Source organism: Meriones unguiculatus, chromosome 3, assembly GCF_030254825.1.
Source record: "Meriones unguiculatus strain TT.TT164.6M chromosome 3, Bangor_MerUng_6.1, whole genome shotgun sequence".
Taxonomy (NCBI): domain Eukaryota; kingdom Metazoa; phylum Chordata; class Mammalia; order Rodentia; family Muridae; genus Meriones; species Meriones unguiculatus.
In genome coordinates this window covers 17365257-17378488 of record NC_083351.1, presented here as the reverse complement: position 1 = coordinate 17378488, position 13232 = coordinate 17365257, and the positions used below count along the sequence as shown (strand labels likewise).

Sequence of the window (13232 nt, the reverse complement as noted above, 5' to 3'; positions counted from 1 at the left end):
AGGAACTGCATGAGGCTCTATCTTTAAAAACACACAAATTAACAAACACAAAACAAAAAGGCCGCCACCACCACCACCACCACCAAGAAAACACAAAACAAAACAAATAAAAGCAAACTGAGCTCAACCTTTAGTGTCTGGTTTTTGTTTTGCTTTTATGAGACAAGGTTTCTTTGCATAGCCCTGGCTGTCCTGGAACTCACTCCATAGACCAGGTTGGCCTCAAACTCAGAGATTTAGCCCCTTGCCTCCAGAGTGCTGGGATTAAAGGCCTGTGCCGCCGCCTCCTCCATCCTGCAAGTCTTTAGTTTTTATTCACGCTATTGAGGTCACCTTATGGTGCCCAGGCTGGCCTTGAACTCCCAGGCTCAAACAATTCTCCTGCCTCAGCCTCCAGAGTAGCTGGGAGGGTTAGGAAAAGTAGACGTTTGTCTGAACTCATTGACTGAGAGGCCAGTTTCAAACTATTACGTTAAGCTTGTATGCTCCATCACAGTACAGAGCGAAATACACATTTTACCGTGTCCAAGGCGCTTCCTGCCCACCATTTGACCCAACCCTAACCACCTTGTCAAGTGGTACTGTCACCTCCAAAACACCGAGGCCCAGAGATCGAGGTTTGTCCATGGTCACGTGGTGAGCCGGGGTAGCACCGGTCTCCAGGTTAATGTGCCAGGACACCAGACTCAAGAGCCCACTAAGGGCAGCCCTAGCCACCCTCAAGTCACTCAAGACTCAGTCTGGGTCTCCGTTCGTTCTCGTTAGGCACGGATCCCTGCGCTCCTCAGGAAGAGGTGCCGAGAGCCAGGATTTACTGACTGCAGGCCCACCTGCCTTTAAAAACACAGGGTTCTGTTCGCTTTCTTTGCTGGGACTAGACCTGGAGGGGGAAGTTCCAATCGAGAGTGGGTGTTTTGACAGAGCTCTAGACAGATGAGGACAGAAATATTGAAGTCAGAGGTCTTGCGGTGAGACCTTGATAAGCCAGAAAGGCCAGCTTGGGGTGCAGCTCCCCGGGCAGAGTGACATGTGGATTACATAGCCCAGCGAGGGATGCCTGGTGTGTGGTGAGTTCAGGCGGGCCTCAGAGCTCTTGTGAGAACACCCAGCCCACTCTCCTGCAACCATCACCAGACTGAAGCCTGCGCTTTGGGGAAGTGCTCAAACCCTCAAACCGAGCTGGAGTCTGCAGCCCCATCTGCGAGCCTAGGCTCGCTGGGCCTCCTGTTTCAGACTGTACTGTGACCACAGGAAGCCCTGGGACGCGTCGGGGAGTGACCCCTCCTGCAGCCCTAGCTTGCATAACGCCAAGCTGGGAAGCTGCACGCTGGAGGAGGTGGCCGAGCCCCGGGTGCCCAGCGCCGCCCTCCGGGCTGGGGCGTGGCCGCCGCCCCTTTATCTGCGAGTCCAACGCCGGGACGCAGTAGACAGCTCTCAGCTCTGCTCCGGTTAACAGGTGAGGCTGCCCCTGGAGATCCCAGCGCTGGGCTGGGCCCCTGGCTGGGAGCAGAGAGGTCGTCCCGCGGGCACGAGGGTTGGGAGCGTGCTCCTAGCTCCGCATGTGCTCGGTGCCCAGTGGCGGAAGTGGGCAGGTAGCGGGAGGGGGGCGGGGAGGCTCAGGACAGCAGGACCCTGGCAGCTGTACAGTCACGTAGGGGAGCACATCCCGGCAGGGGTGGGGAGAGGCCGCCAGGGGAATCAGCTGCAAGGAGGGGGTAGGAAGAAGCAAAGTCTGAGGTCACCCCAGGGAGGGCGGGAGGAGCGGGGAAAGGGGGGTCATCATAGCGGCGGGGAGGGTGTTGGGGGAGAGCAGAAGGATTATGGGGGGGGGGGGACCAGAGGCAGAGTGTCGGGGAAGGAAGGAGGACCAGGGCCGGAGCCTTTGAGCTCGGTGGATGAAGTGAACGCTTCAGTACAGTCTGTGCGGAAGGTAGGCAAGGGAGACAGCCTGAAGGCGCACTCACAGCCAAGGAACAGCAAGGAACAGCCTCTCAGGCAGTGGTGCTGCACTCTAGGAGCGAAGTGATAATGGGCAAGAAGGAACGAGAGAGAGAGAGAGAGAGAGAGAGAGAGAGAGAGAGAGAGAGAGAGAGAGAGAGAGAAGAATTCCCTTCTGGAGAATTCTGAGGCAATCACTAGGGAGGGATACCAGGCCAGAATATTGGATCCCTCCCTTAGTGTCAGGAAAGCCAGATTGCCCTAAGTAGGGACAGAGACAAGGCCTTAACACCCCCAACACTAACCTGGAGGAATTTCCCTAGCAGCCCCTGCACCTCAGAGGCTGCCTTGGGCCATGCCCTTGGAGGTTTGGTGGATTCTCCAAGCTGGATTGTTCTTGTTGGACATTTAGGGACACCATGTTGAAGGTCCTGTCAGGAGCACCGTGTGCCTCAGAGCCCCCCTCCCCCCCGTTGGCGAAAGGGTACCCTCTTTCCAGCCTCCTTGCTGGGCAGTAGTGTGGTTCAGGTCCCTTTCCCATGTCCTGTACTGAGTGACTGCAGCTAGCTCATCCAACCTTTCTGGGCTCTTTCCCCATTTCAGGGTTCTCTCTCCTTGAAGCAGTGGGATGTCTGAGCTCTGGGGAAGAATTTCCTTTAAAACTACTCATTGCATTCTAATCACATTTCTGAGTACAAATGAAGGCCCACAGTGTGATTACAAACACAAATGGTTTCTGTTCGGTCCTGGAAGACACGGAGGTGGCTTTTTCTTTAAACTGGTTGAGCTGAATTGGAGAATTGGTTTGCAAAGAGGGAGGTGACCTGGTTGCTGAGAGATCCTAAGGCCTGCCAGAGCTTGTCCAATGCAGGTTGCCTGGAGCGCTTGCTTCTGGAGTTAGAGCCTTACAAAGGTTGACAATCAGTTAGACAAATGCTGCATTATCTTGCCCTAAGGCCCAGGGCACCAGGTGGACCTGGGGCTTGAAGGTGTAGAAACATGGGAAAGTGAGTTAACTGACTAACTGTAGCACCTAACCATAGCCATTTGGGGTCCTCCATGGCTTGTTTTCTCCTCTGAACACCTCCTGGAGGGTGTGCCTCCTACAGTCCCAATATTAACTCTGGCTAGACTTCTTATTGCTATTCTTTATCTTTTGTAGATAGGAGTCTTGTTGTTTTCCCCATATGAGCCTTGAACTCCTGGGCTCAAGAGATTCTTCCCTTCTGCTTGGAACTCTCAGTACTCCTGCCTCAGTCTCTCTCTCTCTCTCTCTCTCTCTCTCTATATATATATATATATACATACTTACATATGTATATATATATATATATATATATATATACATATGTAAGTATGTAATTGGTTTCTGGGGACAGGGTTTCTCTATATAGCCCAGGATTTCCTGGAACCTGCTCTGTAGACCAGGCTAGCCTCAAACTCAGGAACTCAGAGATCCACCTGCCGCTGCCTCCCAAGCGCTGGGATCAAAGGTGTGCGCCACCACCATCTGGCCAAGGCTTATCTATTTTATAACAGGTTCACAGAGACATGAAAAATTAGGTGTGCGTGGTGGTGCACCCCTGAAATCCCAGCACTCAGGAGGCAGAGGCAGGGGCATCGTGCTTTGAGGGCATCCTAAGCAACACAGTGAGATCCCGTCTGAAAAGGTCAAAGAAGGTTAAGCCAGAAAAGTGCTTGCTGAGTAAGCAAGAGGAACTGAGCTTAGATCCCCAGCACTCACATTAGAAAAATACTGGCAACACCAGGGCAGGGCTGGGCCTTAGGGGGCTCATTGGACAGTCAGTCTAGCCCAACTGCTGGACTCCAAGTTCAGGGAGAGATCCTGCCTCAAAATAGGGTTGAGTGTGGCAGAGGACACAGACTCAACACAGACCCTCACATTGAGTTCTTTCACTCGACACAAACGCACAAAAAGAAAGAGCAAAGGAAGAAAGCAAGGATAGAGGAATGAATAAGGGAGAGAAAAGAATGAAGGGAGAAAGGACATTTGTACATTGTGTAATTTCTGAATCCTGGCTTTATTCTCTTTATCTAACGAGGCCAAACCTTGTCCTCCATGGCAAGATAAAAGAGTCTTTAGGATAATGTGCGGAACAGTCAAGATACACAAAGCAACAATGAATGCTTTGGGTGCCAAGGAGGTAAAGGAGTACAGGGATAACCAAGCCTGCTGACCTTGGTTATTTAGAGAGGCCTGAAGCACCTGAGGGCCATGCTAATTCACTAGCCCTCTTCTGTGGGCCCAAAATAACTACTGGTGGAATGTCACAGGGCCCCAGGAAGCTTTGAAGTTGGTGAATTCATTTTTTCCCCTAAAAAAACAAAACAAAACAAACAAAACAAACAAACAAACAAAAAAAGTGAAAGGGACTTGTCCAGGCCACCCAGGGCTGAGCAAGGAGATCCTAACAGAAACAGCGGGGCCAATTCAAGGGCCAACACCAAGCATCAAGTGCTGACAGTTTTCCAAGAGCCCAATGGCAGCTCTTTTTAGCCTCTGAGGAAACCAGCTCAGAAGAAGGAAAGGAACTCTCACAAAGTTACCAAGCCAGCAAGCAGCAGACTTCAGATTCCACGCCCACACAAAACCCAGATATTTGACTTCTTCATTGTTAAATAGCAGACACCCACTCTTCAGACAGTGGCCCTGTCTTCTTCACAGTGGCCTTTAGGCTTGCTTTCCTCCATGGGCATCTGTGTGGTTGGAACAGCAAAGCAGGGTGCCCATCATTCCCATGTTCCCTGTTCTGCCGGGGTGGCCTGGTGGTTGAGGTTAGTAAGCATGGGAGTGGCCAGGACTCCATCTCTCCAAATACCACTTTCTCCAGATGACCCACAGCCAGCCAGACGGTACCAGCAAAGAGGAAGGAAGTCCCCAGGAGAAGTTAGGGTTGATAAACCTTGGAAGAGAAGGGGAAGAGGGTGACCTGGAGTTTAGAAGAAAGGAGCGTGAGTTAGCAGGCCTGGAGAAGCAGGGTGGGAGGACCTGGATTCTGCCTTCTTCTTGACAATCTATTGCCATGCCAGGCCATATACCTTAAAAAAAAAGATTTATTTTATTTATAATTATGTGTATTTCTGCATGTGGGTTTGTGTACGTGTGAGTATAGATGTCAGTCGTGTGGAAGATGGTATCAGATCCCCCTAGCGCTGGAGGTACAGGCAGGTGTAAGCCTGTGAGTACCTGAAACTGAACTCAGATCTTCTGGGACAGCAGTGCATATTTGTTAGCTACGGAGGCATCTCTCTAGCCTGAGGCCGTATATCTTCGGGCAGCCCTGCTTACACCGTTTGTCCTTTGGTGTCCTCTAGCTCTGTGATAGGACAGATGGGATAGAAAGACCCCTTTCCCTGGGGACGTCACTTCCCAGGCACCTTTTCTGGGTCTGTGGGCAAAGTGCCAGTTTTCAGGGCTCTTGGAATCCAGAAGCGTTACCCCGAATGGTCCTTGCTGAGAAAAATTTAATTATTAAATAGGTCGGTGTCCTCAGGAGTCCAAACTCTGGCCTGGTCCTTAAATATGTGCCTAAGGATCAGGTAAATGTTTCAGGAGACAGTTAACCACCCCCTTCCCCAAGACAGGGTATCATGTAGCCCTGACTGGCCTTGTGTGTGCTATATGGCCAAGGATGACCTTCAACTTCTGATTCTCAAGTCTTTACCTCCCAAGTGCTGAGATTAGAGGTGGGTACCACCATGTCAGGCTAGGCTACAGGTAACCTTCTGACCCCATCCCCAGATCCATTGGCACAGACTGAAAGTTTTGGTCTTTGTTGGGATGCGGGGTGGGACCTTGGGCCTTGGACGTTTTGGGCCGTACTCCCAGCTCAAGGACAGATTCTGGAAGAATTTCCGTCAAGCTGACCTCAGGCGGTGGCTTTTTCTAGCCATTCTACTAGTACTCACGAAAATGGCAGCAGTGATTTACTGAGTCCCTCAGTGGTACTCAGACTTAGCTCCAGTCATTTAATTCTCTGTAGCAATCAATAAGGTGTGTAATTTTGTCATTCCCACAAAGGGAGCTAAGAACTACAGAGTCAGTCACCGTGGTTCAAGGTCATGGAACTTGTGTTTTACAGAATCTAGCGTCACATTTGATGTCTCAGAAGCCCGTCTCCCAACAAGCCTTTCTAAGACAGTGGTGGCTTACCCTTTTATTATTTTTTAATAAAAACAATTTAATTTTATTCTATGTGCATTAATATGAAGGTTTCAGATTACTTGGAATTGGCATTACAGACAGTTGTGAGCTGCCATGTGGGCTCTGGGAACCGAACCCGGGTCGTTAGGAAGAGCAGACAGTGTTCTTAACCACCGAGCCATCTCTCTAGCCCACCCCTTTGCTCTTAATTCCCCTTCTGATTCTCGCTGAATCAGGACAGGAACCAGCCAAGTGCACCTGCTCTCCTATCCATCTCCCAGACCCACTTGGTACCAGATGGCTTAGTTCTTCCTTTGTGGTATGATCTTGGGTAAACCAGACAGCATCATATGTGTGCCACTGAGGTTGTCTGTGGCTGAGACCTGGCTGGGAGGGCACACGGCAAGCCTGCGTTTTACCAGTGTGGGAGTCGGAAAGAAAGGGAGGAGAGAGGTATTTTTAGCCCCACCCTCCTGCGACATCGCTCGAGATACCTCCAGGTCCTTGGAAGCCTCACCCCTAGTGTCCCTCATCTGTGCAAGTGACACTTAACACCTGACATTTGGTGACTTTGCACAGTTCCACAGCAGATATCATTGGCCCCAGGGTCCAAACATCCCCAGGCACCCAGTGCACTTGAGAGGCCTAGTGTATGTGTGTGTGTGGGGGGGCAGTGTGCTGGGCTGTCTGTCCAGGATAGGCAAGGCTTGGCTGCCTGATTGGCAGAGCACTCCAGATGCCCTAGGATCTCTCTCAATATTCACTCCTTTCCATCTGGGTCAGGCTTGACCTCTGACCCTGCTCCTTCCTTTCCCCTGGATTTGAGGTCCCTCTCTGTAGACTCAGAAGAGGGCCCTAAGTGTGAAAATAGATCTATTTATATGGAGTAGTGTGCCTCTGCTAGTGTTCTAATGGAAATCAATCCGTGGGGCCTCTCTCCCCCTAGAATGTTGCCTCTGGGTGTTACAGAGTTTGTAGTCCCTGGGGAAAGACCATAGACGGAATCCAGTTATAATGAAAAGATTTATTGATTAGCTGCTAGCTGGATGAACAATCTCTGAGTTCAAATTTGAGATTGATGTGGAGGGGTATGGAGGAGGTTTAAAGAGGGAAACCACACAAAGACCTTCAAAGACCTTCTTACTATGCAAGTAAGTGAGAACTGTTCTGTTCTGCCAACTCAAAGGAATCTTTGGGTGTGTGTGTCTGCAAGTAACAGAAGCAAAAGAAGCAGTTAGATCACAACAAATGTATGTTTTGGGGTGGGGGTCACTGGGAGCTTATCTTCCAGAAACTAGAGTCAGAGGCAAAGTGCTGATGGGTACCAAGATGGATGCTTAGCATAAAATGGAGGTCCTTCAGCCATAACTCTGGGTTCTGTGTTTAGCACCCACCATGTCTAGTGAATGGGGGGCGGGGGTTGTGAGTTGGTATTGTCTTGCTCCTGAGGAGTGGCTGTGAGCCAGGACTTCCCCAGGGCAGATCAAGAGGACAGCGCTGAGGGAGTCTAGGTTGCTGGAAGCCAACGGAAACAGTCGGCAGACACCGTGATGGCCTGCTTCAGGTCTGAGGTTAGTGGTGTTGTTCTGGAGGTGCAAGTGGGTGACACAGGAGGCAAGCCAGCCGCAGAGAAGTTGGTAAGAGTGGCCAGGGTTGGGGGCCCTTCCCCATTAATCACGAATCAAGAAAATGCCCTGTAGGCTTTCCCACATCCCAGTCTTATAGGGACATCTTCTCCATCGAGGCTCCCTCTTCCCTGACGACTCTAGCTTGTTTCAAGTTCGCATAAAACTAGCCAGCACAAACGACGAGCCTGGATTAAGAAGCAGGCAGTGGGAAAATGTGCTGTGTCTATTGGCAAATGACACCTGTCACCATGTCGTCATAAACATCAGCTACTTTTCTCTGTGACAAAATACTTGAGACAAGCAACTCAAGTGAGGAGGGGTTTATTTGGCTCACAGTGTGAGGGTACATAGTCCCTCGTGGTCAGAAAGACTCGGTGGCAGGTGCTTTAGGGCAGCCAGTCCCATTGCACCCACAGAAAGCAGAGAGAAAGGAGTGCTGGTGTTCAGTATGTTCTCGCTCTCTCTCTCTTTCTTTCTTGTCATAGAGGAAATACTTTCTTACTGAAAATATGATTTTTTTAATATAATGTATTCTGATTGCAGTTTCCTCTCCCCTAGCTCCTCCCACACCCTCCCCACTTCCCCAGCACCCTGAACCACACCCTTTCTTTCTTTTCCTCACCAGAATACAAACAGGCATCTAAGACAATAATAAGATAAAATTAAAAAAGAAAAAAAAAAAGAACAGGACAAAACAGACAAACAGAAAAATAAAAACCACAGAAAACCCAGAAGAAACACATACAGATGACAAGACAAACACGTTCACACACAGAAAAAAAAAACAACAAACAACTCATTAAAAAAAATCAGAAATCATATTATAGAATCAAAAAGAAATATGTAGGAGGGGGAAAGCCCAGACAAAGCATTGTGAGACAAAACAACAACAACAACAAAAATCCCACAAAACCTTCCCCCAAACAACAACAATAACAACAACAAAAGGCCATTGAGTTCATTTTGTATTGGCCGTCAATGCCGGGCACCGGGTCTGGCCCTAAGGGGTGGTTTGCGAACCCGGTGAGTCTCCATCGGAGAACACAACATTTTCCTTTGTGAGCCGTTATCAGCTGAAGATAGCTTCTGAGTTAGGCACGGGGTTTAGGCTGTGTTCACTTTTCCTCCCAGTGTTCCCCCCAGATCTGGCTTAGACCTGTGCAGGCCTCGTGCTTGCTGCCACAGTCTCTGCCAGTTCATATCACTGTGCGACAGCAGCAGCAGCAGCAGCAACAGCAAAGAGGACTAAAAAAGGAAGGAAGTCGGTCTGGGGTGTGATGTAGGCTGGGTGGGAATCAGAACAGGAGAGTCCCAAGCTCTGAGTTCCAGGACGGGGGAGGGGATTAAGCTTGGCTTGTCTGGGATTAGGATCTAAGGGCATCAGAGAGGAGACTGGCGGGGCTGAGGGAAAGGGTGATTCTACAGGATGGATCCTGAGACTTCTGTCAGGAGAAGGTGGCCTCCGGAGCTGGCTCTTGAAGTGCTCCCAGAACTCATCATGCTGTTCTTCCGCCCGGAAAACACTGAGTGCAGGTCACTTCCTGCACACTAGAGGACCACAAAGTGCCCAGCCTCTTTCTGCTCACACTAACACACTTAACGCCCGTGAGAGGTGTACCAGTTTGACGGTGGGCACTCAAGCAGAGAGGTCAGGGGGACAGAGAAGGAATAGGTTTTGAGGAATGAATAGGAGTTTGCGGAGTAGGTGAGATGGGGAGGATGCCTCAGTGTGGGGAGCAGCTCGTGCAAAGCTATGGCAGGAGGCAGGAGTCTGGAAAGGCTGCCATAATGAACACTTGGCGGGGTAGTGAGGCTGGAGAAGGAAGCAGGGGCTGGTTTACGCCGAGGGGAGGGTCAGTGGGAGCCCCCGGCAGCTCTGGGTGGGTTGCGGATAGAGACAGTGGGCCAGTTAAGAAGGTCACTGCCACTCGGGGTGAACACGGATGGTGGCACAGGCTCACGGGCTGAGAGAGCCTGTCCCCCATCTCCCGCCTGCAGCATGGGTGGGTCTGAAGGGCTGGGTGTGCGGGGCGGTGATCCCACTGAGGCCGGGAGCCTGATGAGTTAGTGGGGCCCTTCAACACATCCCGAGCACCCACTATGTCAGGCCCTGTTCTGAGAACGCTTGGCTATTTTTTTAGGGTGACCCTTTGGCCTTCAGACTCAGCCTAAGGACAGGGCGTGGGAGAGAGGAGAAGCCTGGGGCATCAGAGCCTTGGCTAGAGACGAAAGGGTTCTGGTTTTGCCCTGACCTCCCTCCCGGTTTCCTGCCCAGGCCGCAGGCATGGCGGTGGCGATAGCCCAGAAGTTCAGCCACCTGCTGTCGGGTCTGTGGCACACGGGCCCGAAGCCTCTGCAGCCGGAGCTGGTGTTCACCGTGGACCGCGCCGAGGTGCCACCGGTCTTCTGGAAGCCGTACATCTACGCTGGCTACCGGCCTCTGCACCAGTCCTGGTGCTTCTACTTCCGCACGCTGTTCCAGCGGCACAATGAGGCGGTAAATGTGTGGACCCACCTGCTGGCCGCCCTGGGGCTGCTGCTGCGGCTGATCGTCTTGGTGCGGAGTGTGGACTTCTGGGAAGACCCTCACGCCCTGCCCCTCTTCATCATCGTCCTGGCCGCCTTCACCTACCTCTCCTTCAGCACCCTGGCTCACCTCTTGCAGGCCAAGTCCGAGTTCTGGCATTACAGCTTCTTCTTCTTGGATTATGTGGGCGTGGCCGTGTACCAGTTTGGCAGTGCCCTGGCGCACTTCTACTATGCCATCGAGCCCTCCTGGCATGCCCAGGTACAGGCCATTTTCCTGCCCACGGCCGCCTTCTTGGCCTGGCTCTCCTGCGCCGGCTCCTGCTACAACAAGTACAGCCAGAAGCCGGGCCTGCTGGGCCGCATCTTCCAGGAGGCGCCGTCGGCGCTGGCCTACGCGCTGGACATCAGCCCCGTGGTGCACCGCATCATCGTGTCCCCTCTGCCCGCCGAGGACGACCCTGCTCTCCTCTATCACAAATGCCAAGTGGTTTTCTTCCTCCTGGCCGCTGCGTTTTTCTCCACCGTCATGCCCGAGAGTTGGTTCCCCGGCAGCTGCCACATCTTTGGACAGGGCCACCAAGTTTTCCATGTCTTCTTGGTGCTGTGCACTCTGGCCCAGCTGGAGGCCGTGACCTTAGACTACCAGGCCCGGAGGCCCATCTACGAGCCTCTGCATACCCGTTGGCCCCACGACTTCTCCGGCCTCTTCCTGCTCACCGTGGGGAGCAGCTTCCTCACTGCCCTGCTCCTCAGCCAGCTGGTGCGGCGCAGGCTCCATCAGAAGACTAAATGAGAGCGGGTGGGTGGGAGGAGGCGCTAGGGACAAAAGCCTGGATTTGGCTCCGGATGCATCTGGCAGGCCTTGACTCCCAGCGTACAAGCTCAACGGCCAAGGTGGTGCTAGTCAATCCTCGGACCTTGGCATTGGCTGGGAGCTGCCGAATCCCTGCTCAGCTCCCTGCCTTGGGAGGGGAAGAGATGAGGGGGCCTCCTTTCAGGGTCGAGGGTAGGGGTTCATTTTTGGCTACCACCCCGGCGTTGGGGTCCAGGCTGTTGGGTGGGGGTTAAGACTTAGACCAGTGTCCAATCTGAGCCGAGAGGGAGGGGAAGCCTGGGCAGCCACCTTCTGCCAGATTTTATTGGTGGAGGGAAAAGAAAACAGGCCAAAAAAGATGGGTAGCATTTAACTGTACTGTCCCCCGCACCCCAGCCTGGATCCCTGGGTTCCAGAGAATCCCCTAAAGACAAAAGATGCCCTTCGCTGACTGCGTCCCTTGGTCGCACTGGCCTGTACGCCCTGCACATTGTCTCCAGCTCCTCTCCCACAGCTCTCCTTCACCATTCTGAGATCTGTCTCCTCAGATCCCTGTTCCCGGAGGCTCCAGGCTCTACCCGGGAAGGAACTGTCAAGGGATACTCAGAGACCAGACTAATCAGCCCTGCCTGGGGCAGTCAGGACCCTGGGCTGGGAAGAGCGAGAAGGAATTTGCAGACTGAGCTTAGAAGGGCATTTCAGGCAAAGGGGACATCTAGGTTGAGACCCAGAGATGCCAAGCAGGGAGCTGGGTGGGGCTGGAGGTGAGCACAGCTGGCCTCTGGTTCCTGCTGTGGCCTAGACTCAATAAAGTGACTTTGACAATAGCTTCCTCTGTGTTTTGACTCCTGTTCCAGGGAGGGGCCCTGTTCACCACCAGTTTTATTTGAAGGAAGCTGCAGGGTGCTGGTGTGTGTGTGTGTGTGTGTGTGTGTGTGTAGCCTGAAAGGTTCTTGTTTCACTTTTACCATTGGGTAAAACTGATGTTGGGGTTACATTGTATGTACAATTCAATACATATTTGGCATTTTGAGGGATTAAAGAGCAGTTTTGTTACTAAGTAAATTTTAGAAGTACTTAAAAAAAATCATGTTTAAAAATCTAAGAGCTGGGGACAAAGCTCACTGGTAGAGTGCCAGCCTGAGAAACAGACAGATCCTGTCTCAAAGCGAAGAAAGGACTGGGGAAATAGCTCCTGCAGAGCCTCTGCATGAGGCCCCACATTAAATCCCCAGCACTGCAAATGACTAAGTAAGTGGCTAGGACATATCCCTCCACGGATAACATATTCTGAAGGTCGTCATGTAATGCATATGCAACTTATGTATAAAAACTTACATAAAAGCATGCATATGAAAATTTATAAGAAATCGACACCTGGGACTCGAGAGACTGCTCAGTGGTTAAGAGTGTGTACTGCGCTTCCAGGGGATCTGAGTTCGATTCCCAGCACATGTCGGGAGGTTCACACTCTCTTGTAACTCCAGCTCCAGGGGTACGGATGCCTCATATGTACACCCCCATAAACATAATTAAAAATGATAATAACAAACTGTTACTTCTGCTTCGAACTCACGCGGTCCTTGCATGCTAGAGAAGCACTCTTAAAAACAAGCTATATCCTCACCCCTTAATTGCAATTGTTTGTTTCTTTGTTTTATTTTTCGAGACAGGGTTTCTCTGTGTAGCCCTGGCTGTCCTGGAACTCGCTCTGTAGACCAGGCTGGACTCGAACTCACAAAGATCCACCTGCCTCTGCCTCCCGGCTCCATGATTTCAATTTTTATTTCATGTTTTTTAAAATGTTTCCATGTCACTACAGGCCATGTCAGTTACTCTTACATGCCAATTAGTGGCAGCCTCGAGTGTCGGGTGATCACTAGGTCAGTGATGGGGCAAGAGGGTTTGGAGTGGGGTCTAGAGCCTGGCTCCATCGCTTCCTCTGTTGGAGGGGAGGCTCTGGGTAGTAAAACAGTGCAGTGTTGGGACTGGAGAGATGGCTCCGCGGTTCAGAGCGCTGGTTGCTCTTGCAGAGGACCCTGGTTCGATTCCCAGGATCCACATGGTGACTCAGAAGAACCTATAACTCTAGCTCCATCCATCCGACTGTTCTGCGCGCGCGCATAACCACAAATAGACACACACACACCCTTACAGA

The 13232-nt window shown here is 51.7% G+C and overlaps 1 protein-coding gene across 1 annotated transcript; it reads left to right on the top strand.

Moving 5' to 3' along the window:
* The first annotated feature begins 1173 nt into the window (after positions 1–1173).
* Positions 1174–11901, top strand: Paqr7 (progestin and adipoQ receptor family member 7). Its single transcript, XM_021643285.2, has 2 exons — positions 1174–1456; positions 10007–11901. The coding sequence occupies exon 2, from the start codon at positions 10016–10018 to the stop codon at positions 11051–11053; it is 1038 nt and encodes a 345-aa protein (XP_021498960.1). The 5' UTR covers positions 1174–1456; positions 10007–10015; the 3' UTR covers positions 11054–11901.
* Positions 11902–13232: the final 1331 nt, after the last annotated feature.